Source organism: Gadus morhua, chromosome 10 (genome assembly GCF_902167405.1).
Source record: "Gadus morhua chromosome 10, gadMor3.0, whole genome shotgun sequence".
In the NCBI taxonomy this organism is placed as follows: Eukaryota; Metazoa; Chordata; class Actinopteri; order Gadiformes; family Gadidae; genus Gadus; species Gadus morhua.
This window is the reverse complement of record NC_044057.1, coordinates 15,968,232-15,994,663: the sequence shown is the minus strand read 5'-3', so window position 1 is coordinate 15,994,663 and position 26,432 is coordinate 15,968,232. Positions and strand designations below refer to the sequence as shown.

General features: G+C 48.2%; 1 protein-coding gene across 1 annotated transcript; it reads left to right on the top strand.

Moving 5' to 3' along the window:
* The first annotated feature begins 5,696 nt into the window (after positions 1 to 5,696).
* On the top strand, positions 5,697 to 26,382 carry slc43a1a (solute carrier family 43 member 1a). The gene is made up of 15 exons (XM_030368470.1): positions 5,697 to 6,003; positions 10,211 to 10,372; positions 11,082 to 11,274; positions 12,370 to 12,425; positions 12,830 to 12,906; positions 19,440 to 19,532; positions 19,981 to 20,114; positions 20,309 to 20,427; positions 20,669 to 20,815; positions 21,309 to 21,344; positions 21,765 to 21,900; positions 22,492 to 22,627; positions 22,926 to 22,999; positions 23,480 to 23,603; positions 24,054 to 26,382. Exons 2-15 carry the CDS (start codon positions 10,219 to 10,221, stop codon positions 24,249 to 24,251), a joined length of 1,677 nt encoding a protein of 558 aa, XP_030224330.1. The 5' UTR covers positions 5,697 to 6,003; positions 10,211 to 10,218; the 3' UTR covers positions 24,252 to 26,382.
* Positions 26,383 to 26,432: the final 50 nt, after the last annotated feature.

The following is a 26,432-nucleotide window of genomic DNA, read 5'->3' as shown; positions in this document are numbered from 1 at the left end:
TTGTATGTGGTAGCCTATATTGTATCGCCTTCCGATGTAATTCACAGTGAAATATTGTAACACTTTAGTTGCAGCATAATCCTCAATTGCATCTCAGACTGAATTAATGAAGCTTTTATTCAAAGTGTTTAACGAGGAGACATTTACATAGACGCACACTTGAGTGAAAACGAATTGCCAGTTATCGGGGGGGCTCTGTACAATCATGCATGTTTCAAAGTCTTCTCAGGCATTCGGTCGTCCGTGTCCAAAGGCTCCAGGCGGCTGAAAAGCACCCAAGAATCAGACCCCAATGCCCTACCCTCCAAGGGGCAGCCGGCAGGCCGTCCCTCGGGACCTGGGCAGGAAGGAGAGGGCCCTCCGGACCAACCGCCTATCCGTGGTCCCCGGAACGGCGGGCTGCAGTTGCCTTTCCAGCCAGACGCGGTCGCACCTGGTTACCTCTGTCCCACATCGAGGGCGTGTGCCGTTGGTCAGCCTCACGCAGCCGCCGATGGCCTCCAGCACCTTGTACGCGCACAGGCTCTCGGAGTGGTGCTCCACCGCGGAGGGGAGTACCCGCATCGCTCTCAGCAAGCGGTGGTTAGCAGCTGTCAGCCGGGCCGAAGCGAGGGTGACGCTGGGCCAGGAGAAGAGCGGGGGCCGTGCGTCGGTTCAACTGGCCTCCCAGCGAGTTGACCAGCTCGGTGTCGAGGACCTTGAGCGCATTGCAGTCATTGTCAACTCGGTCAGAGTTCGAAACGCACCGTCACAGGACTCAAGCGGAAGCACCTGGGGCCATCCATCATGGACATCTGAGACTTCCACGGGGGCGACCATGTTGTCGCATATCAAAGACCCCCGAGCCAACTGCCCCACGTCCCCTGTGGACCGAGAAGAGAGGGAGGTTGGTTTACACATTCACTGTTTCCTCTCCGGGGGAGGGGATGTCTTGGAACAGGTTGCGATGCTTCATACTTGTCGGTGAGGTGGCTGTGGTGTAGCTCACAGGAAGTCGATTCATTTCAAAGGCAGCGCAGCGTAGGACTAGCAAGAAAAGTTGGCAGAAGAGTTTGCATTGCATCTAGGCCAAGGAACGATTCAAACTCAATGTCCCATAACTTCTTCAAGGATTGGATTAGTCTAGCCTTCTAGCTAATACGATTCAGGACACTATTGCCAAACAAGAATACATAGTTATAAAGCAGTTTTAGTCCATCTATAACTGTATATTACTATCCATAATAAAATACTAACACAAAATACATAATTGGCTAGTTTCGGCTAGAAGAGCATGCATACACCTAGCGGTAGCCTTTAGTTTTGATTGTTGAATGTTTTAAAATTGTAAAGTGCGATTCTACCTCTAGGTAGAAGGTGTGACCACTCTTCTGACTATGTTTAGACATCATAGATAAAAGGTCACGGCCTGGCGTAGGGCAGAGGCCAACTGCAGCCCTGAATGACGCCGTAATCGTCACAAAAGACGACACAAGTAAAGTAATGATAAGAACAAGGTCATGAGATTACAGAAGTTGAGAGCTGGGGGAAGAGGAGGGGGGGGGGGAAGGGGGGGATCTCCTGCATCCTCTGATTGGCAGATTGACCTGACCAATGTGAGGATGGACACTGAGGGCAGTGACCAATCTTTCCCAGCAAAGATCAAGGAAGAACACTTTAGTGTTGCTAGTGAGTCTGGCTACTATGTGTTCCACTATAATCCAGAGAAAGCATCGAAAAAGCAGTCACATGGTGAGCAGATAACTAAGGTCCTGTTTGCCAGGCTGAAAGAGAGGGGTTTCGATAAGAGCTTGTAGCCATTGGAGGAGACTCAACAAATATCAACACTGGTGTGAATAATGGAGATATGGGGGAGCTGGAGCCGCACCTGGGGAGAAAGCTGGTTCACAGCGGTGAGCTTCTCCCGCGCCCATCTCACTGTTGACCTTGATGGTCCTACTCTGTCAGACAACCCATTTTCCGGGCCAATAGGAAAGCTCATTGATTCTGCCACGGACGTTGATATCTATCCAAACTTCCCCTTGGACCTCTCTAGGCCCTCCACTGATAGAGCTGCCTGACAAGCTCATTCAAGATCTCTCAACCGATCAACACTATGGATACAAGTTAGTCTGTGCAGTCAGGGATGGAGAATTTCCTGAGAGGTTGGCTCTGTCGAGGTTTGACAGTGCACCACAGCCGCTGGCTCACCACAGCTAACAGACTTCTCGGGCTCTGGGTTTCAAAACATGGACTTAAAGGGAAGAATTTGCGATTCATTGGTGAGTTCATCATTGGCGGGATACTATCCATGTTGGTTCAATGTGAAAGTCAAGAACTCCTGGATCGAAGGCCCTAGGCACATTCTGTTTCAGCTTGAGGAGCTGCTGGACCTTGTTATGCCGACTGTGAGAAGATCTGCTTGGTATACCCACAGTGAAGCCATAAACCAAACACTGCTGTGCACCAAGGAAAAGAAGGAAAATAAGGAGAGGAATGAGGGGGTGGAGAGATTCCTGGCCATCAGGGAAAAGGGGGACCCAGACACTCAGCTAGGGGACTCCTCTGTCAGAACCAGAAGGACACATGACATCAATCATGATGCTTCCAGCATTGGTGCCTTGATCAGCTGGTCAGAAGATGTGTCAGAGCCACCCCTCACCTGCTCACTAACCACCTCAGAGGTAAAGTATTTCATCCCCACCCCCATGAAGGTACTCAACTGGCGACTGAAGCTTCTGCTAAGTACTTCTTACAGGAAAAGAGGGATGGAGCGATCATGGCTCAGGAGACGGGAAGCTGATGTCCAAGAATGAGTCAAGGCAGGACTTGTGCAATCTGGTTCAGGAAGTTAGGAGACTGTTCCTTGTAATTGTATCCAGTGATATACATGCAGTTCACCTGTTAATAAATGTGTACATTTTTATTGAGTTTGTCAATACAAATAATTTCCCTTACTTCTTACAAAATACTAGAAAAAGGGTTTGAAAGGGTCAAATTGCCAATTAAGAATTACAAAATGATGTAGGTTATTTAACCTTTCCCAAAAATAAACTCATAATTCCCAATGATAAACTTAAGATTTGGACCCCCTCATCCTAGGTTAGCCTTCAGATTAATTTTGAATATCATATTCAATTTCAGCGACGCCTACAGTCTGACGTCACATCATTATGGAAATAAATTCAGCACAAAGACATCAGTCGAAAGCAAAGGGAAAAGTTGAAAAAGCATAATATCACCCCTTTAACATACAGGCATGTAGCCCTATTCTGGTGCTTAGCACGGGTTGTGACATGTTCAGCATCCACTTCTGAACTGTGGTCATGAGTTGCGCTCATTAACCCTGATTGACAGATGTCAGGTGAGAAGAGTTGATTGCTTATCGTGTCGGGAAATGAATGGTGGGGCGAATCAGAGAGCGAGTGTTGGTATAAACCAGCAAATCAAAAATTGCAATATTTGTAGCAATTTGTTTGGCATGCGCTAAAGTAAGACCCATAATATACACAAAAAGCATTAGGGGGTGAGGCTTTGGAGAAACCTGGGCGAAGCAAAAAATAGGACACAGTAGATCATAGATAGACAGAACCACACTACACGTGAAGCATCGTACATGGCTCTGGTTCCATCTTTTCACATGTGTAGGGGTGCGCATAACTGGTACGCAAGTACGCATGCGCGGCCATAACCGGGGATGCGTAACGTAACTTGTGTCACTACATGCGCTTTGGCGTAACTTACGGGAGATCGAAAAAAAAAACGAAACAATAAAATACATTGAGCAGGTACTATAGCGTTCGCCACCTGCAAAGAAAAGGTAAATGGAAACGGAGCAGAAGAAAATGTTTTTTTTTTCGAAACAGTGGCACCAAGATGTGCCGTGGCTCGAAACGAATGATAAGCGCAATGAAATGTGCGCTCATGTGCGCTGTGCAGCGCACACACACTGGAGAACTGCGCAAAATCAGCTGATCGCAACGTTCCTTTTGTCAGATAATCAAATGCTCCGTGGTCGAGTTGCTGCAGTTCGATTTAAAAAAAAAAGTTGACGCAAAAAACCTCTGTGAAACTGGGTACGTTTCATAACATCCGATGTTACGTGTGGAGCTATGTCTGGGGTGCGTATCAAACACCATCTCCTGGTACTCAACTGAGTAACTCTATAAAGAAGTTATGTGCCCCCCCCTGCACATATGATAGGATATGACGTTTTAAAAAAAAATCCCATTGATTTTTATTTGCGTGAATACTCCCACCTAGTGGCATCGCGACTGCTCGGGGGGTGTCGGAGTCGTTAACCCTTTAGGTAGAAAAAGCGTCATGACAATATGAAGATACAATGACGAAGAAAGAAGAGGCGAGCTTTTTGCTCATTTGTATTTCAAATCATTCAACGGGTGAGACCATTTATTACCAACATGTATCCCCACTTATGTGATGAATGGGAAGTTCCCATGCGCGCCTTCTAGCTCTGTGGCACAGATATCTGGTTCAGGAGACTCTAAAAGCACGAGAATCGATTTGACACCCTGTTCGCCTGGAATTATTTAAAGTGTATTCAGATGCAGGAAGCGTAGGGGGTGGGGTATTTACATTCACGGAGGAGTTGAGATGTACCAGCACACACAGAGTTAACCTCATCTTATTTTAACGTTGAAATGAGCCAGTCTGGAACTTGGGAATGCTGCAAAAACTCACCGCTCCATAAATTAGGACAATGACTGATAAGTCTGTTTTTTGGAAAGTTTAAGTCAAGGCACATTGTTTGCTTGAAAAAACTGGAGGTGTACAATTGTATTTCTCAATAGGTTCTGACAGTGATAATTGTATTTCAGACCTCAGAGACAATACACTATGCCAAAAAAGCATGCATTTTTATTGCACACATTTAGAGATTTTCCCACTTCCACGTTGAAATGCGTTGATGTTGGTAATGTGGAATGCTGTTAGAACTCAAGTTCTGACAATTAGCCTACTCATATTTTTTACTGAAGATTTTTATTTTAGGCTTAGATTTCGTAAGAAAAATCTTAACTCAAAATCCGCCTTCCTGCTGGGATCACATGTCTTATATAATCTATTTTACTGTTATCGTGGGCTTGTTTATGTGTGTTTGTCGGGGGTCATAGACTTATAGTCTATGATGAACATTAACTGGTGAATACTAGGTTTGAACTCTGTTTTAAGTTGGATGGCAAGAACTCTATAGTTAGGGAAAGATTTATTTATCAACGGGGTAGAGAAGGCAAATAGCCTGTCTAGGGTTGCACAGTATAAATGAGCTATTCATGAAACATAAAGGTTGTGGCATCTACTGTCCTCATGGTTCCGTTTATTTTCTTTCGGGTGATTGTCATGGTGATGACTGAGAGATGTGGGTTTGCTGTAGGCTCTCCCAGCTGCTGTACCTGCTGCTGTACCAAACCTACCTCAGCTCAGGGATCCACGGCATGACAACCGCAATACTTAGTGTATCATTCCAGAAGTGTAGCCCAATAGACCATAGTATGGTTTTTTTAATACGTTTGTTCTGCAGCACGTGTCTCCCTCGCAGTTTCTTACTCCACTCAAAGCAATACAGCAATTTCCTAATAAATGGTTTATTTCGAACATTACAATACTTGATGATTTAATTCACTCCAAACCGCGACTTACTAGCTATATGAGCAACCCAGTAGGAATAGGTAGGCTACTGCCACGGCGGGAGGCTGTTGAGCAGAAGAGGGAGGGAATTAGCAGCCGAACAGGGAGGGGAGTCAGTAGTAGACAGGGCACAAATAATCCCAAAGAAGTGTAGAGTGATCGTTACTCCAAAAGAAAGAGTCGCTGGAAGCTGAGACGGGCTCTTGCTGCGCGTCTCGAAACGTGATCGCTGCTTACGTTTCCTTTTCCCCCTTTTTTTTTTTTTTAACATTTATTATTTGTACGCAAGTTGTGTTTTAAACGTTTATCCTAGGCCACTAGGTGACCAAGCAAAGGCTCCCATATTTTTTTTGTTTCAAGAGAACGCCCAACTCCCAAGTAAGTAAAATGATCTGTTTTCTGTTGTTCATATCTTGCCAAGTACATACTTTTATCAAATAGTATCTCGCTCTAAACAGTTTCTTGAAAACCAAGCTGTAAATACGGTATTACAAAAGCTGAAGTATTTAACTGTTACAATGGGATCAACCGGCGTCTTAAAACACGTGGCAGATGTGTAGGCTTTACTATTGTTCACTCTTAAGTCTGATCCCAGCCTAGCTAGTCTGGGAGCTAGTCGAACCCTAAAGAAAAGAGTAGGTACTGCGTTATTAATGATTAGGCAGTTCTATGACCTCAACTTACCAGGAGAATGGATGGGTTCATGTCCAAGTAGCCTACTATAAGCGCCCAGAAATGGATACAAACATACACACACATGTTGCGGAAGTGACTGACTGACTCACTGATGGATATCTTCCAGCATGGCGCTTCAATCCTCCCCCCTGCAAAACTAGTTTTCCTAACATTTAGATAGGATCATGGTACTAAAGTAAATTGCTTTGGGTTTCGGTAACATAACACTGAGCCGGCGGGATGCGTTTTTAGGTCGGAAAAATGACCAAGACATTTGGTTTTATTGTCCATAGTCGTATCTACCTCATGACACCAATCACCCACTGTGATGGTAACCAGAGGCTATCGGGGGTCATCACCGAGAAGAGGCAGCTGCTGGGCGCCCCTGACTCACACTGTGAGACCCCGCTGCGTGGGGGTGGGCGTCTTCGTACGCTACGGGGATCGAAGGCTCCATTGGGAGAAACGAGCCCAGAAAGCTCGATAAACACTACAGGTCAAGCTCAAAAACCTCCCCCCACGTGGGAACAAGTGAACAAAGGGGAGAACATCGAGGTATACATTTACATTTACCTGCAAAGAACTCACAGATTTCCCATTGAACGTTACAGTTATGTGGGCATTAATTGACCTGAGAATACCCTCCACAAGTTTCCGATAATTGACCATCGCTAATAGCAGACAACATTGCATCATCCAAATCCCTGGAGTTTACGGAAATCTTTATTTGGTGAGCCGGACGGCTCCCAGACGGCTCACCTGCTCATTCAGCCGACCGCCTCCCGCCCCCCTAACCAACACACACACACACACACACACACACACACACACACACACACACACACACACACACACACACACACACACACACACACACACACACACACACACACACACACACACACACACACACACACATAAACACTCACTCTCATTACGGCCGTAAACTTCACAGTGGTCTAATAGGGGATGACAACCGCCTGCTAACCATAAATAAGGAGACTATTTCATGTTACTACTCGTTAGTAACATTGTACTTTATGTTGACCATGATGTTTTCTTGTACATTGTTAAGCATGTGGTGGGTCACCGGCCTCTTCCTCAAGGAAAAGCCTTATTAATTTCTTCTAAATTAACTTTCCCCGAAAATAGATTCCGGTTTAACTGGAAATTACAAGAATAATCCTACAATGTAGGTCTTTTGAACTTCGGCTTGAGTTTCTATGTAGGCTATCGAATGTAGGGCCTACCACCACACACTCACACACACAGCTTGACCGGTACCCTTGACCTGGACATTGGCTGGACGTAGCCCAAGGGTGCGTTCTATACTTGGTTTGTCTCGTGTGTCTCTGTGAACTGCGTCTCCTGACATTTCCAGAGTACCCGCGTTGGGCCAAATCCAGTCCACCACGAGGTGTGTTGTTGTTCTGCCTGCCGCTCCTAACTTAGACCCCAGGGGTCTGCAGTGAGGTTGTCCTCTGTCCGCGTTTGGCTCTGTATTTATACCTTTACTTTCAAACCGGTACAGACCTGATCCAGACTACGCTTTTAGGATGTGCTATGTCAAAACAAGTACGGTCTATTGACATTGACATTAACATTTAGGGCGTTAAGCATACACTTTTATCCCATGCGACTTACAATGAGTGCATTTGTCAGAAAAGGGGGACACACTATATCGCTGCCGCTAGGGCTGGGCGATATGAAGATATATATCGTGTGACGATATAAAGATGTCTATCGTTTCATATTATGCTCTATCGTTTATATCGTCTTGTCGCAAATCACACTCTTTACGGTAATATTTTACGAACATTTGGACGAAGCTTTACATTCTTCCACACGGCACATGAAGGCAACACAAACAAACATTTCGTATATATATATATATATATATATATACCAATATTTATGTTAGGCCTGTATTCATTTTTGTTTGCCGCTACAATGCAAAGTTCTACTGTTAAATATTATTGTTATGATGGTTTTAATATTTTAGAAAACCAACCAAAAAAGTGTTTTCGATTTATCTTTTTATTTTTATACATTCATATTTTATATTTTGATGCATGCATAATTTGCACAAAGGTTCTAAATAAAAGTAGAGTATATAATTCAAAATGTAATACAAAATAGGCCTTTCCATGTGGTCATTTTATATAAAATATTTGTTCGTTATCGGGATATGAATGACCTATATCGGGATATGATATTTTGGTCATATCGCCCAGCAGCCTACCGCTACAGCAAGGTTTGAATGGTACAACAAGTTCTTATCTTGCAGCAGTTCCACCTCATTATTCTCTTTTAGTCGATCCCCTTGCAGCCCTCTGAACATTCTCAACGTTTCTCTAGAGGCGACCGCACAGCAGTGTTGGTGACTCTTAACACACACCGTACTGAGGAAGCCATATGGACATGTCAGTGAATACAATGCGGGCCGTCCCACAGGCGGTGTGCCCCTGACAGTATCCGAATAACTTAATTGATAGGCTATAAATTGGCCTGGTACTCGTTGTAAGCAGAGGCTTCCCATCCTTTGTGTCACCGAAGGGCGCCCATAGGACCGCGCCCGCTGAATAGGGGTGTCAACAGGGGGGCCTCTGTCACAATGGAAACCCCCTTTTCACATGCACAAAAGCAGTGCAATGGGCTATGGCTGATCACATTACCCGCCCTCTCGCACACACACACACACACACAGGCTACAAGCTTACAAACACACACAGACAGAAAGTGGTCTTTTAAGACCCTCTTCAGGCACGCGCCTGCAAGAGTCAAGAGGATGTTCTCATAGTTAGCCCCCCCCCCCCCATTACACACACACACACACACACACACACACACACACACACACACACACACACACACACACACACACACACACACACACACACACACACACACACACACACTGACCTTGGCCAAGTATCTGTTTACATGGTCAAGTTAAAGTTTACGGTCACCTGTCTTGTGTCTGTGTGTGTCTGTGTGTGTGTTTACAACGGCACTAGATGTGTAAATGCGAGTGTGATCTCTCCCCATTGAAACCTACTACTGATCCGACTAACTAATTCATTCGTCTACCCCACCATCGTGTGCTTTAGGTCACGTGCCTAGGCCTAGTAGTGAATATGAGCTAATAACAGAACGGATACTGTTTAACATCGCATTCTCCATCGTTCTGTTTCTAATGTACTCCTTGTCTGCAACCGGTGTAACCTAATATTTAAATGCAGGTTGCATAAAAAAAAAGGGAAAAATAAAGAATATACCTCTTTAACTATTGGCCGAAAACTAAACTGAGACCCACAGAGGGATGGTCCGATGGAATGGAGATCGGAGGTGATGCCATAGGGGGGCGACCGGGGCTGCAGAGGTAACCGAGTGCAGAGCAGAGAATCCACGTTTCAGGCACCCACCAATCCTTATTTACCAGAACCAGAGCTGCTAATGAGGGCAGGGATCACGGAAGTCTCCCCCCGGGCAGTTCCTTCACTCTCGGCAGGACGTGATTACTCCCAAACAGCGCTGTCCGAACGCCTCAGTGCACACGGTGATGATCCCTCACAAGTCACTAATCCCTAATTATTCCACTGTACCTTATTCCTCTTTGTACGTTATTAATCTCTCTTATATTTTTTTTAGTTTTTTCGCCAGATTAGTATTTACTGCTCTCATCGAATAAATAAAGAATGAGGAATCGACAAAATTACTACAAACCCCCCACAAAAAGGTATATAAACAGCCAGATGATAATCAAACAACATCTTGTTTCCTTTTGCCGTCTTCAATTCGTATCACGAGTTTCAACAATGGTGACTGTCTGTCAGTGTTCTCTGAATTACTCTGTATCCTATTGCCTGTTCTCATTTACACTCCCCCCCCACCCCTCCCTCCCCTCCAGAGCTTGCCATGGGGGCCTCTCTCCTCCAGGCCTACAGGAGGCGCTGGTGGATGGCCGTGACGGCGGTGATCGAGAATCTGCTGTGTTCGGCAGTGCTTCTGGGATGGGGCTCGCTGCTCATCATGCTGAAAAGGGAGGGCTTCTACTCTCACCTGTGCACAGGTAAAAAAAAGCATAGACGCCGAAATCCATCGTCCTTTATATTGGTCGGAAGTTTCGAAATTGTTCTTTGATAAGGAGGTAGACAAATAATCACACTTAACATTTCTGGTACTTATGTTGTGATTTAAATATATTTGCCAGACCGATATATCGGTTGGCCATTTTTTTTATCAGCCGATGTTGGCCTATCACAGATATATCGGTATTGGCGTACACGTTTGCTGCACCGATAAGAAAACTTAAATCATGGTGTTGATTTATTAATGTGATTACCTCTTTATTAATCCTTTCCTGTTGCGGGTGAACCTCTAAATGCTTTATCTGAGCAAATCCACATAAACACTCCCAACCCTGAACGCTTTACATCATGTTCTTTGTGAAGGTTGTTAGCTCCTCCACCTACAGTTAATTGGTTCCTTTAGCTCACAATTTATGATATATAATGATTAACGTCCAATGTATCTATATTCTGATTCGATATCAGATTTATTTTACTTCCTAATATCGATATAGGCACCTTCTGGAAGGTTAGCCTTATATCTCCCTCTTTATCCATCACACCCGCGCACCCACACACACACACACACACACACACACACACACACACACACACACACACACACACACACACACACACACACACACACACACACGTGGGTGAAAATTCCGGCCTTATGTCTCGTTCTTCATTCCTGTCCCCCCCCCCCAGAGAACGATTCTCTGGCGGTCTCCCTGGGCAACGACTCGAGCCAGGAGAAGGAGAAGTGGCTGAGCTGCGTGGACCAGGAGGAGATGCTGAACCTGGGCTTCACCATCGGCTCCTTCCTGCTCAGCGCCACCACCCTGCCGCTGGGCATCCTGATGGACAAGTACGGGCCGCGGCCCATCCGGCTGGTCGGCAGGTGAGAAACACTCCTTCGGTTCCTCACGGAGGAAGAAGACATGGGCTGTGTGCGTGTGTGTGGGCTTGTGAAAGGCTAAGTGTCTCTGCCTACCAGTAATAAGCATGACCGGATTTAACTTTCCCTTTCGGCTGGAGTAAATATCCCTGATAGTTTTGTGGTGGATTATTGTTGTTGTGGTATGTTACAGTTCATGGCTAATGCTCTGGATTAGTGTTACGACGTGTGTGTCGGTGTGTGTGTGTGTGTGTGTGTGTGTGTGTGTGTGTGTGTGTGTGTGTGTGTGTGTGTGTGTGTGTGTGTGTGTGTGTGTGTGTGTGTGTGTGTGTGTGTGTGTGTGTGTTGTCTGAGAGAGAGTGTCTATGTGTGTGTGAGAGAGAGAGTGTCTATGTGTGTGTGTGAGAGAGAGTGTCTATGTGTGTGTGAGAGAGAGTGTATGTGTGTTGGAGAAAGTTTGCAGTGTAGTATTCTAATAGTGATGAATGAGTTGTGTGTAGACACACCCACGAACAATGCAGTGACTACACTGTTAGAGAATGTGTTACAGGCAATAAGGCGCCAAAAAACATGCACGACTACCCTGAAAGTGACTCCCGGTCCTGCTCTCTGACGAGAGGGACCCTGGTTGCACACGCACACACACCGACGCACACACACACACACACACACGCACACTCGCACACGCAGCCTGTATTACTCTAGTCTAGGCAAAAGACATGGGTAGATAAGTTATCAGAAAGTGCAGACAGTTGAGCAGTTTGTTCACACTGCCTCTGGCCCTGTGCAGCCGAAGACACACGAGAGAGTTGGATTTATGTATAAAAGTAAAAAAACAGGAATGATAAGTGAGGTCAGAGCCACATTTTCACACTGTATGTCATTGATATACTTCTCATTGCTCCCCTGAATCCCCAGTGATGTCTACAGGGCAAATATTAACTATGCAAAGGATGAGTCATGATTGTAAATTTTGGACAATTTATGAATGACATTCACTGAATGACCACTCACGACAGGTCAATGATGTTTATCAATAAGGTGAACACATGTGCTGGATGGTGCCTGACGTAGTCTACTCTTTGTTCCCCCGTTCAGCTTCTGCTTCGGCCTGTCGTGCGTCATGATGTCCGTGTCCGCCTACCACCCGGCAGGTGAGTGGGAACCGCTCCAGCTCTGAGCTCGCACACCACAACTCACGCCTTTAGGGATTAGCAGGAGTGTTAGCGGATAGCCAGCCAACGTTGAAAAGCATCGTCTGGGCCCCTCCAGCTAGAGGCACACCTAGAAGACACACCCGCACAGTGTACACTGTTCTACTGATCGCTCCGGTTTAACGGCCTATCTGGCAAGGAAACGGCTGACCTTACCGGCACTAGGAAACAAGTGGCTGCTGGTTTCTGCTTATTGTTCCCCGTTCTCATGAATCGACGAGTCATGCAGTCACGTTCAGTGGGTTAGACGACGTTCCGAGAGGGAATTGGAATTTGAACGGTTGATTATGCGGTTGATATGGAGACAATCAAACTCTTTCTCCCCCTCCCTCCCCCCTCTCCAGTGCTCTCGGCGCTCATCTTCCTGGCACTCTCCTTCAACGGCTTCGGAGGAATCTGCCTCACCTTCACCTCCCTGACGGTAAGAAACCCCCGCCCAATAAGAGAGAGGTGGGTCAAAGCTTAGACGGGGCTGCGCCACACAGGGACAGGGAGCGACACCGAATCCACTCGGCGCCGTTCCCCACCTGAAACAACCCAGTTTCACGCGATTGGCTCAAAAAAAGTGTCACTTGTGTTTACTTTATCAAAGTGACATCACTCGGCGCTCGTTTTACACCAAAACAGGAACCAGGAACCGGTCCCCAGGGAGTTCTGGTGACCGCGGCCGGCGCGTCATGGAAAAGTATGAATTATAAATAAAACGCGGCCGGCACTCTGGTCGTCTCATGTGCCCCGGCTGAACCCAAAGCCACTCGTCGGCGTCTCTCTCTGGGGCCCAATGGAAACACGAGTGGCCCCGTGTGTCATGGAGCCCAGCCAGGCCCCTCGCTTACATAACAGAAGATCAAGAGAGAGAGAGCCCTGGGTTTGTTGTCGCTGCGCGCAGCATCAGCAGCAGCCTGTGTTGTTGGTAGCCGTCGGACCCTCCTACCCCCCCACCCCGGTCCCAGGGCCCCCCCGCCCCTGGGCTCAGCTGACGGAGGGCCTCTGTGTTGTGACTCTCCAGCTATGTTTGTGTACTCTCGGGCCGGGCGTGTGTTTAGCGTGCCGAGCGTCAGCTGGTGGCCGCGCAGTCCCCCGGCTCTGTTTTCACTATCGGCCCTGCCAGCTGCACGCAAGAGTGCTCTGCGTTGTGAGCTCGCGCCGTGTGTGTGTGCGTGTGCGTGTGCGTGCGTGTGCGTGTGTGCGCGCGCGCGCGTGTGTGTGGGTGTGTGTTAGTGGGAATCTGTCCCTGATTAGGAGGTGAAACGCACTTCTGGCAACTATCTTCGTCTCTCACTCTTTCTCCCTCTCGCTCTTTCTCCTCTCTCCTCTCTCCTGTCTCCTCTCTCCCTCTCCCTCTCTCTCTCTCTCTCTCTCCCTCTCCCTCTCCCTCTCCCTCTCTCTCTCTTCCTCCCTGCTTCACACACTGGCACACCTGTTACATACAATTATAAGTGTAAAATCGATACTCTCTTTCTCGCTCTGCGACTCAGCCAATCAGAGCCCCCGACTCCCCTCACACCCCCTCCCCCACCCCTTAAAGGCTCCATCCAATTCCCCTCTCAGCGAAACACTCCACAGCAGCCGTCCATATGGTTCCATCCGCCCTCCTATCTCGTTCACGTCTCCTCTCTCTCTCTTCATCTCTCACCGGAGCTATGGCTGTGCTCTTGCCTGTGCTCCCACAGAACATCACACACACACACACACACACACACACACATACACACACACACACACACACACACACACACACACACACACACACACACACACACACTACTGCTATTATTTGTGTCCCTTGGAAATATGGCCAACGTGAATGTGGTCACCATCTTTGTTTTCTCTGAAATTCAAAGATATGGTTTCAAGTAAAAGCAATACATCTACTCATGCACAAACACACAAACGCACGCACGCACGCACACACACACACACACACACACACACACACACACACACACACACACACACACACACACACACGCGCGCGCACACACGCACACGGCATCGTCTAACGTGAGGCAGATGTAGAGCGAGGGGGAAGGTCACGGTTGTTTGTATGCCCTGTTGGACGTCCCGCCGGGCGGGGGCCCAGCGGTGGCCAGCGGGGGGCCGCACCCTGCCGTCAGGGTGAGTTTGCACAACCGAAGATCAGCAGAGGCCAGGAGACACAGTGTCCTCCTCTTAGCATTATGTAATGATATATGCATGGGTTCCCATTGCTGCACGTTTATATAAGACATAGTACAGCGGGGAAGGAAAAGCACAAAGGCATCAGGAACAAATATTGAAACCTGGACTGGTTATGCTGGGCAGGATGTGGATATGAGTCACGGTGTGCTTCGTAATGTTATCGTCACGTTAAGATATATATGTGTTTTTCATTACTGCAGGATTATATTATACAGCCCTTATAAGAACAAGCACAAAGGCATTGGGGACGAAACAGTGAACATCTGGACACTCTAGGATAGGTCACTTGTACAATTAATTAATAATGCGTAATAATGTTCACTATATGTTCATTAGTGTTACATTTTTAATCAGACATCCCTGATCAGGACAAGCAAAAAGGCCCCAAGGGGGAACTAGTGTCAGTAATAAAGAAATATGAATAGCAATAAACAGACCTGGCTGAAGGTATTCTTGCCAGGAGTAGGAGCTCTACTGGCCTTTGACGCCATTGCCTTCTTCAGGGGCTTTGCAAGGCAGCAGCCAATGAGAGTAGGGCAGCTGTTCTTTGTTAAGAGATCCTCGGCAGTCGTCACACACGTCGACTGACTCTGACTCAAAGTCAACCAAGCTCTATTCCGTCAATCCTGGAAATACCTGAATTAATGCGCTGTACATGACCTCGACCTAGGGTCACGACCTAAAGGTCATTCTATTGAGTGACCTGTTTGTACTTATAAGGCGTTATGTCCGAGGCAGACGACGCAAAGAACATAGAGGTAGTTAAAGATATAAATATCCACCACAGTGTGGTTGGGGGCCAGTCTTGAGGCGAGGCCCGGTGTGTGTGTGTGTGTGTGTGTGTGTGTGTGTGTGTGTGTGTGTGTGTGTGTGTGTGTGTGTGTGTGTGTGTGTGTGTGTGTGTGTGTGTGTGTGTGTGTGTGTGTTGGTATGATACAAATGGCTGGTGTGGGGAGGTGGGTGTGTTGTTATCTTGCTAGGGATTGGCAGTTAGAGAGAGGTGGAGGCAGGGGTATTAATGTGTTTGGTCTGCAGTGGCCCAGAGCTAACATATTATTAGGACAAATACCATTATGTCACATAAAATGGTGGCACGAAGAAGACTCTTCATAGTTTTATGGTCTGCAAAATACAGCTTCAATGCCTATGTGCACAGTGATGAGGTAGTATACCTTGTTTTTCTGTTTTCTCGGCCTATAGGGTTGGTACCTCTTCACGACCGCATCCATTATGGGAGCAGATGTATAATATTTATGTTAGTAGTAAGGGTTTTTTAGTCATTGTTTAGTAATAAATCATGGAATGATTTGTCATTATGGGGAGACGTTGTTGTCTTTGAAACTGCCAAAGTGGTTAGCCTAGGTTGAGGTATAGTACCGTGGATTTTGGACTTTACATTACTACAACTCTCCTGAGTCCTGAATACACAGAGTACGGGAAAGAAATAATCCCATGATGCATTGTGATGAGCAACACCCTCTGCACGCAGAACAGAGGTGTGGAGCCTGTGACCAGACGGTTGGGACTTCAGAGTGGATTCATAGAAAGAGGGGCTCTGGCCGCGGCCTGTGCAGGAAGTGGCTCTGTGCAGCTGCGTCTGGTACTTCCTGCTGTGAGCTTCACCGAGAGCAGAGCTAGGGCTGCTGCAGCTGGCCTTCCCCCTGCCCAGCCCCCTGCCGAAGAATAACAGTTCACTACTCTCTCTGTCCCCAGATCTTTCATCCGCCTGTTTTTTTCAACCGTCCCTTTCTCTTTGTTTTCCGTCGGCGCTCTTTCATTCACGCTTTCCTTTTCTCTCCAGTCTGTGTGTTTGTCTCTGTGGTCCATGCTGCCCTTGACTCTCCTGTCTATCGGTGGGTCCAAGTGTTGTGCTCTCGCAATCTCAACCCAGCACTCTAGAGTGTATAACTGTCACTGTCCCCCCCCCCCGTTCTGCCAACCTGTGCAACGAGATAATCCACTGCGGTCCCTCTCACAACCACACAATCCCTACAAACACCCATAACCAGGGTACCCTAGCCACAGGTGTGTGTTTGTGACTTTGTGTATGACTCTGTGTGACTTTGTGTGTGACTTTTCCATTTCCCATACGTTCCCTTCACTGTACATCCGTCTCCCGTGAACTCGAGTGTTGACATCAGTGCCCGGCACACAGCTGAGAGAGCTTTGCCCTCGCGTCGGGAGGTGAGATACACAGAATTCTCTGTATGCTCAGAGTGACCTCTCTCCAGAATTCCTGACGTCTTGGCTGGCCCGGAGAATACAGAGGCAACACGGAGAACCGGGGAACAATATGGGCCTGTGGAACACTTTTCGCAGAAGTCCTGAATGAAGGCTAGTGTTTGAGGAATGTTTTCCTCAAGCGGCGGGACTTTTTTCTCTTCCTTCCCCCCCTCACACCTATCCTGACATATGCATGTCAAAAACATGTTATGAGACATATTCATAAATACATAAGTCACCTACGTGTTACACATGCAGACCTTCGGATCGCATACAGAGAGAAATGCTTCAGGAATGTACAGAGAAAACACCTCTTGGCATTCTTTCAGTGTCGTTCTCTTCATCATCATCCTCCTCTCTCTCCCTGAGCAAATAGGCAACCAAACAGTACATACAGAGCAGCAAATAAATGTATTCCAAAGTGGCACAGTCAAACGAGAACACAGGTGTGTAGTCTCTCTCTGTCTGTCTGTCTGTCTGTCTGTCTGTCTCTCGCTCACGCTCTCTCTCTCTCTACACTGTGTGCCCTCATTCACCCCTGCTCTACACAGCGCTATACTGTTCTGTCCAGGGGTCAGCCCCCCCTCCCCCGTCCATAATTAACATGGTTTTCCCTGGTCTTCAGTGAGAGGGACGGGGTGGGGGGTTCTTGGAAAAATGCACACATCAGCGGAAAAAAATATGAGTTGGCGGTGGGAAAGCGGGGGGTGTCGGGGGATTTACGCCAAGGCGACGACAGAAAGTAAGAAACGAAAGGAAAAATTAAGAAAGTGCCGGCGATCACCAGCTTAGTCGCAACGGACCCCCCTTTCTCCAAATCCGAAGCAGGTGATTCGCTCTAATCAAGATTGACCCATTTCAGCCGTGCATCAAAGCGCTGCACAATACGGCGGTTGTTGGTGCGGGGCTAAGCTCCTTACTACTGTAAATAGGCCAGCCTCATATATGATTTGTTCTGGCCTGCTGGGCGACCTTCGGGACATAAAGAGTTCCCGCGGACTGCAGAGCCGGAGGCAGAGGTTGTGCGCAGTGCAGTTCCCCGGCAGACCCGGAACCCTGGCGGAACAATGGGTCTGGCTCAGCGCGGGCCCCGTGACTCCGTGACCTGAACTCTTCACCTTTAATGCTGTCTGCATTACAGCATGCCCCCCCCCCCCCCCCTGGCGAACCCAGTGTTGGCTTTGAGGTTTAAGTTGTGCGACGCGCAGGGAGGTCTGGGTGTATGGGGGGCTGGGGAAGGAAACGAATTCATGGAATTTGCAGACGCACATCTGCGTCTGCAAATTCAAAGCGGTGAGATTCAAAGCAAGATATACCGATGAACTCACGAGAACATTAGGCATGCATTCACGCAGGAACGCACAAGTATATTCTTGCCTTGAAGAAAGTGAGAAGATTATGCGTCTAAAGTAGTTGGGGTTGGGACCGGTTCATGCTGAGTTTGTGATGTCCACGTTCACAATGATGTGTGTGTAGTTGTGTGATGTGTGTGAGTGCATGTTTACATTTATATTTAGGGCATTCAGCAGATGCTTTTAGAGATGGCAGAATCAACCATGCAAGGTGTTGTGTATTCAGTCTTATTATGTGCTGTTCCTGTTACTCCACTGCACCACCGGATGCGCACTTACCAAGTGTTGTACTGAAACTGTAATGTGACGTTGCGTGAGAAGAGGAAGAATACAATGATACTCGGTGAATGAATCTACCGTGCCCGTCTTGTTCTTTATTATATTATATTAACAAGTACAAGTTAGTATAGAACACTAGGTGTCTTGCTTAGGGACACCTCGACTTGGTGTGGTGTGAGCGTATGATTATGTCACCCCCCGTCGGTAGAGAATAATATTATTCGAAACACACTAAGGAACTGCCTCAAGTCTGATGGTCGGTCGTTTTCATTTCACCTGGAGGCAGTCCTGCAAGGCAGCCTCCTCGTACGGCCTTCTGCACACCCCCTAGTGGACGACACCGCTCATTACACCTTGTTCAAACCACCACCGTGCGACGGACTCCCAGACAGACGGCAGACCCTGCTCTGCTCTGTCTCTTCTGTCTCTGATGGTCTCTGTGGGTCCCAGTGGGTCTCTGTGGGTCCCAGTGGGTCTCTGTGTGTCTCTGTGGGTCCCTGTGGGTCTCTGTGGGTCCCTGTGGGTCTCTGTGGGTCCCTGTGGGTCTCTGTGGGTCCCAGTGGGTCCCAGTGGGTCTCTGTGGGTCCCAGTGGCTCTCTGTGGGTCCCTGTGGGTCTCTGTGGGTCCCTGTGGGTCCCAGTGGGTCTCTGTGGGTCTCTGTGGGTCCCTGTGGGTCCCAGTGGGTCTCTGTGGGTCTCTGTGGGTCTCTGTGGGTCCCTGTGGGTCTCTGTGGGTCCCTGTGGGTCCCAGTGGGTCTCTGTGGGTCCCTGTGGGTCTCTGTGGGTCTCTGTGGGTCCCAGTGGGTCCCTGTGGGTCCCAGTGGGTCCCAGTGGGTCCCAGTGGGTCCCAGTGGGTCCCAGTGGGTCTCTGTGGGTCTCTGTGTGCGTGTCCCTCACTCCGCTGTGCCTTCCCTCCCCAGCTCCCCAACATGTTCGGCAGCCTGAGCTCCACCATCATGTCCCTGATGATCGGCTCATACGCCTCCTCGGCCGTTACCTTCCCCGGAGTCAAGGTACCTGCAGCCCCCCCGCCTACATGACCGTGTGGGTGTGTGTGTGTGTGTGTGTGTTTACATCTCTTTGGTCAGTGTTTGTGAGTGGGTATACCTCTCCTGGGTTTGTGTGTGTGTGTGTATTTATGTGGGTCAGTGTGTACCTCTCCTGGGTCAGTGTGTCTTTGTGCTTGTACCTATTCTCGGTCCGTGTGTGCGTGTGTCTGTGTCTGTGTGTGTGTGTGTGTATCTCTTCTGGGTCAGTGTGTGTGTGTGTGTGTGCGTGTGTGTGATTTAACCTACATTTAGAATGGTAAGTTTCATAGGCTCAGAGAGGATGAAAGCCTCTGACAACGTTATAATCACAACAGGATGTAGAATATAAATGTTTAATCTATCAAATAGAATAGGACAAAGGAACACTGTCACGTAGTTTATTAAGGAAGTTCTCCCTCTCCCATCTCCCCAGCTCATCTATGACGCGGGCGTTTCCTTTAACGTCATCATGTGGGTATGGGCGGGGCTTGCTGCGTTCGTGTTCGGCAACTGCTTCATCAACTGGCCCAAGGAGGGCTTCCCCACTCCGGACGAGGTGGACTATAGGTCAGTGGCCGCTGTCAATCGGCCAATGTCAATTTAGTTCCTCTGGGCTAGGGAACAATGTTTGTATAAAACACAATGGAACAGACAGGAATGGAATCGTTGACTGTGTGTGTGTGTGTGTGTGTGTGTGTGTGTGTGTGTGTGTGTGTGTGTGTGTGTGTGTGTGTGTGTGTGTGTGTGTGTGTGTGTGACAGTAAGATCCTGGAGGTACAGGAAGGGTCTTCCCCAGAGCAGATGGCCGTAGGAGAGCGGCTGAGCGACAGGAACGGAGCCGTTCGACGCTCCACCGAGAAGCTGCCCGACGCCACCGTTTGTGAGTTTACAACTCGGATAACCGACACGCAGACATACATCTGCATACACACAGGCCCACACATACACGTGATCGACATATTCATACACAAGCACACAGACATGCACGCCGTATATTCGCACAGACATGCAGTTATACACACATGTAAAGTGGCACGCACACACACTGTATATTTACATACAGCATTTAAATTAACTTGAGGTGCTCTCTCTCTCTCGCTCTCGCTCTCGCTCTCTCTCAGCGGCCGTGCCGTTCCGTCGGTCTGTGTTCTCACCCATCTTCCTGTGGAGTCTGGTGACCATGGGCATGTCCCAGCTCAGGATCATCTTCTTCATGGGCGCCATGAACAAGATGCTGGAGTACATGGTCCTGCAGGGAGAAGCCCACCGTGAGTCACCCAGACCCCCCTCCCCCACTGGCCTTTTACACTTGAGAAAAGCCTTTCACACATCTAGCACCCAGCCGGAGATAAGCCGCGTCAGACGTGTTCACACACAGTATCGGAGATACTCCAGACCCTTTAGGCGAGGGGTGGCGCCTCAGTAGAGCGTGTAGGAGGCAGTAAGTGATGCATAATGTATGCAGTGGTAGACACAGTGCTTTGTTCTCACGGTTTTGTGCCGGTCGTGTGAACGAAACGTCATAAAACACACCCACTCTCTGATCCTCCAGACTTTACACTAGGGGCCGGGTAAACTCTGGGTTAACTCCGGAGGAGCAGATTCTGTCCTTTGTGTTCACACAATAATACAGCCTGGGTATAATCCAGGGATTGTATGGCCTACAGTGCATGTTTCAAAGGGCTTGTAGTGATTGGGTGCAATGCTGTGTTCCTCATCAGTGATTTTTGATTGTCCTTTTATGCTTTTTCTATCCTTTAGCTTCGGACGCACAGGTGATTTTAGCCGCAGACAATGGTGAGTGAACATCAACTAGGACTTTGTTTCAAGGGCGAGGGTAGATTGTTTGCCATGTATGATGAAGATCTCAATAAAATATGAATAGGACAGAGAAACTGCTAACTGCTAGAAAACTAAATGCAAATACAGACGGAAAAAAGACTGACAAAAACACAGGTGAACACAATGAATGACCCATGCCGCTTTAGTTCTAGTTGACTACACCTGCCTCTGCACCTCTCAACTTAAATTGAAAAAGAAAGCAGAGAATGAATGGGTTGTAAAGTTTCAAAATCATTCTCCCCTCTGTCTGTCAAACGAGTGGACCAAGGGAGACACCTGCAGGGCAAACCAAAAACTGCACCCGGCCGAAGCAGGATTGTGACCCCTTCTTCTGTCTTCTTCTTCTTCTTCTTCTTCTTCTTCTTCTCCCCTCAGTGAGTTTCTATTCATCCATCTTCGGAACCCTGCAGCTGCTCTGCCTGCTGACCTGCCCTCTGATTGGCTGCATCATGGACTGGAGGATGAAAGAGTGCGTTGAGGAGAAGTGCCCCGCAATGAGCGATGAGAAGAAGTAAGAGAAAGAAAGACAGCAATAGTTAAACAGGGAAAGGCAAAGTGATAACGTGGTTCATTTAGGAAAGCGCATGAGAAAAGAAAAGTATGTTGACTCCCTTGAGTCGGGATTAGGTCACAATGAAAGTGTAACGTATCAGTATGAAGGAAAGTGTTCACTCTTTCTGAGCATGCAGCCGACAGAAGTAGAGTAGAGTTCAAATCAGGTCACATGCGGTCGGCACACATCGCCCTTGATCCGACCGATGTGATGACCTCATGGAGTGAGTGACACTGGCTAAAGCAAACAAAACAAATGTACGGTTCACGCGTCGATATTAACACCGGAATGCAGCTGATGAAACCTGCACTGTCACTTTTGGCCGCAGCCTTTACTCCATTAAGAAACCTCCGACCTACAACGTGTTCTTTCCCCCCCCCCCACCGTTCTCAGACACGTCTCAAAACAATGCAGCTTAACCTGCACTACAACTGTAGCCGCTACGGGTTGTTTCACGGGTAAACGTAAACGGTAAACGTACTTAGGGCAGGTTTGAACCCGATGCGGTGAATCGGGTTGTGACGTGGCTGTGCTCCACCCCTCCTCCAGACCTTCCCAGTCGGCCTCCCCCAGGAGAGACAGTAAGATCCAGAAGGTGACCAACGCCATGTGGGCCTTCCTCCTCACCAACCTGCTGCTGCTGGCCTTCGGCATCTGCTGCCTCATCGACAGCCTGCCGCTACAGGTAGAGGACACAGACACGCACACACACACACACACACACAAGGGCGCAGACACAAGGGCGCAGACGTACACACGCACACACATGGGCGCAGACACGCACGCACACACCTGCACACAAGGGCGCACACACATTTGCACGGACACGTAAGCACAAACGCACGCACACGCAGGGACACACACACACACACAAGCTTGTATTCACGCACGCACACACAAAGGAAAGTCTTGTGTTTGAGAGTGCGCCGTCCCATCACGCGAGTGTATGCATGAGGTCCTCATCGGCCGGTCCTCTCCCCCAGGTCCTGACGTTCGTCCTCCACACCATGGTGCGGGGCTTTATCCACTCCTGCTGCGGGGGCCTCTACGCTGCTGTGTGAGTACCGGCTGCAGGCCAGACCCCAGGGGGCCAGCCTTCCAACACACACTATCACCATCTTTCGGCTTGAGTTGGCTTAAGACATTGCCCCATTTTAAGATCGAGAAATACAAAAGTTTGTCAAGTGTTTTTTTGTTTTTTTTGACACGTACGTAGACTTCTTTATTGGATTTGTGTGCCTTCATGGACAGGGCAGATAGTGGAAAGGGAGAGGCAAAGACGTAAAGCATAGGTTGGAAGCTGAAGTCTGGCTCGTGGTCTGGCTGGCTACAAGGCGTACTGCCATCATGGTCAGCACACTAGTGGGGTGGAGCCATAAAGCTGGCCCACAAACCTTTTATACTGTAAACCCTCTTACTTATACTGTACAGTTTGTACAATGCTTACAGTGGCAGTGTTTATACATTCTGCCACTGCTTTGAGGTTTTGCCTGGCCACGGCCCTCCTGGGTCCTAACCGGGCTCTCACGGTCCCCAGCTACCCATCCAACCACTTCGGCACCCTGACCGGCCTGCAGTCCATGATCAGTGCCGTGGTGGCACTGCTTCAGCAGCCTCTGTTCATCGCCATGGTCGGCCCGCTCGCTGGAGACCCCTACTGGGTGAGGACGCAACGCGCACACGCACACACACACTCAGTAACGCTCACACACACACACACACTCAGTAACGCTCACACACACACACACACACTCAGTAACGCTCACACTTACTCGTTCACTCACTCGATCATACGCACGCACGCATGCACGCACGCACGCACACACACACACGCTCACTTGATCGCTCACACATTACCTTCACTCACGAACACTCACTCACTCACACATTAACACTCACTCGCTCACACTCACTCGGTCACTCGCTCACACATTAACATTCACTCACTCACTAATACTCACTCGCTCACTCACTCACACACACACACAAGTATATGCAAACAACACTATTTATATTATAAGTATATAACCTACATTCAAATATCAAACGTGTGTGAGTTCACCACAGTCAGTACAAACCAGTACTCTGACCCTAACCCTGACACCCTCCAGATCAACATGAGCCTGCTGATCTCCTCCTTCGCGGGCTTCCTGCTGCCGGGCTACCTGTTCTACCACCGGCGCAGCCTGGAGAAGGAGCGCGCCGCCAGGGACAAGAGACCCGCCAGCCAGGAGACGCAGGCACTCAGCCAACCGGAGGCCAACGGACACAAGAACCACAGCAACGGCCACACCCCCGTGGAGGCCTAGGACCCTGGGGGGAAGGGGAGTGAGCGAGTGAATGATTGAGCGAGTGAATGGTTGAGCGTGCAAGCCTGTGCGAGTGCGAGCGTGTGTGTGTGTGTGTGTGTGTGTGTGTGTGTGTGTGAATGAGTGCGTGAGTGAGTGTGGCACCCTCACCCAGTAGGGATCCCCAGAGGGGGAGGGTTGGGGGCGGGGGTTAAACGTGCCTTGACATGGGTCCCAATGACGAACAGCCCCTGTACAAACGCTCCCCTGCTGCTCGCCTGCAGTGCGTCAGGAGAGAGGCGAGCCTGACTCGGCCAGGGGCGTGACACTGTGTCACCTTGTGGTCCCGGTCCACTTTCCATTATTTTCCCACAATGCAATTTCAGTACAGGAGACAAAATATGATATGTGCTTCCATGCTCGGGTATTCAAATTCCCTTCCTGTTGGTCCATTCGGTCAACTACAAACAGCTTGTGTGTGTGTGTGTGTGTGTGTGTGTGTGTGTGTGTGTGTGTGTGTGTGTGTGTGTGTGTGTGTGTGTGTGGGTGTATACACAGCTAAATGTAGTTGTGTGTGTGTGTGTTACAGAGAAGATGATAAGATATTTGTTGTCGAAGCTAAAGATTTCAATGGACTGTATTGACATCTCCCCCTTCAGACATTGAATAGAAACCAGTCTAATCATTGTTCTGTATGTTTTTATTTTCTCGGTTAAGCTCAACGGGCCATGGGGCATTCTAAAGTCAAAAGCCATATGTTTTGCTGATAAAGTGGATGCAGATTGTGTGTAATGGTACTTGAAAGACATTTCATACGGTACACAATTGCAATCCTTGCCTATACCAAAGAACAGCAACAACTCTTTGAGATGTTGCAGAAGTGCTCTTACTGTAGTGAACGATACAGACTCCTGGTGCTGCCGCTGACGTGTTTAACCACAGGACGCAGAACACAACCCTCTGCCCCTTTCTGTTACTGAGCATCCAACATATAATCCCTTCATCCCTTCACCCTTTTTACTTCAGCATTCCCTCTGCATGTTCACAGGCAGAGGGACATCTAAACGTATCCACACACATATGCACACGATAGGCTGGTGGTACACCATAACTACCTCTCCTTCCGTCTTGCTGTTACCAGTTTCCATGTCTGTCCATTTCTGCCACCAAGGAAGGAAGGAAGGACCCTGTAATCAACCTTCACATTTGCTGTTTTTATATGTAGGAACGCATTTCTTTCGTGAAAGAGAAGCAGATGACTGAAATTGAAACCTTGTCATGGTTGTTGAACACTTGCTTACTGCTTTACACACAGAGATGAAATAGTGTGTATAAACAACGTATTTGGGTGTGTTTTTATACATTTAGTGGCGGTAGTGATGAAAAGGGAAGTGTTTTTATCATCATCAATGTAGTATATTTTTGTAGTTTCTTAGTTATGAATCATCTACATATTTACTGTGTACTCAATGTATTTTTGGGCTTTTGTTTGATTGCAGTAAAAAAACAAAAAACTGCTCTGTAAATGTTTGTTTTCCCCTATACTTGCTTGTTCACGTTCACACAGGACTTCCACCAATGGCGCAAAGCCAACCTCCGTAAGCTGGCCTAGAGAATGGACTTGGATACGGTTTGATTCTAGACCGCCAGTTGATCTGAAGCAGTCTAGATCATCAGTGCAGAAGCCGCCATTTTGCTGGATTTATCCCCATTGACCGTCTCACCCCCCAAGTGTGTGTCGGTGGGTTCTGAGGCCTTGCTACCGCTGACTTCTGCTCTGCACGCTAACTTCTGGCTCACCTCCTGTATCATTTTGTGAGTGTACACAAGCGATCCCATTTCCTAGACCTTGATCCTCCGAGACCCAGGATTCCCGGTAAACCAAAGTCCGGCCTCGCGGCTGTTAAGCTAATACACAGGACCTGGTTGGTTGTGAAGACGTTTCAGTGGGCCGCAGTGCACTTCACGTCAAGGTTACCCCAGAACCAAGTGGTCTGGAATTTCTTTCACCTATATATGTAATGTTTTGATTTTGTATTGTTTGTAGTTAGAAAGTATTTCCCGCCCCCCCCCCCCTGCTTGTTCTATATGCATATATCTATACACCTGATGAAAACATTATCAATAAATCGAGTTATTTCAAACCTCTGCAGTGATCGACTGTTATTCCAAGAGAAACCAAATACACATTTTCGTATAAAG

Excerpts from the sequence above, each read along its gene's own strand:
- slc43a1a (XM_030368470.1), top strand. The coding sequence starts at position 10,219 with ATGGGGGCCTCTCTCCTCCAGGCCTACAGGAGGCGCTGGTGGATGGCC. Across the intron at positions 12,426-12,829 it reads GTCCGCCTACCACCCGGCAG|TGCTCTCGGCGCTCATCTTC; the intron begins GTGAGTGGGAAC and ends CCCCCTCTCCAG. Across the intron at positions 21,345-21,764 it reads GATTTTAGCCGCAGACAATG|TGAGTTTCTATTCATCCATC; the intron begins GTGAGTGAACAT and ends TTCTCCCCTCAG.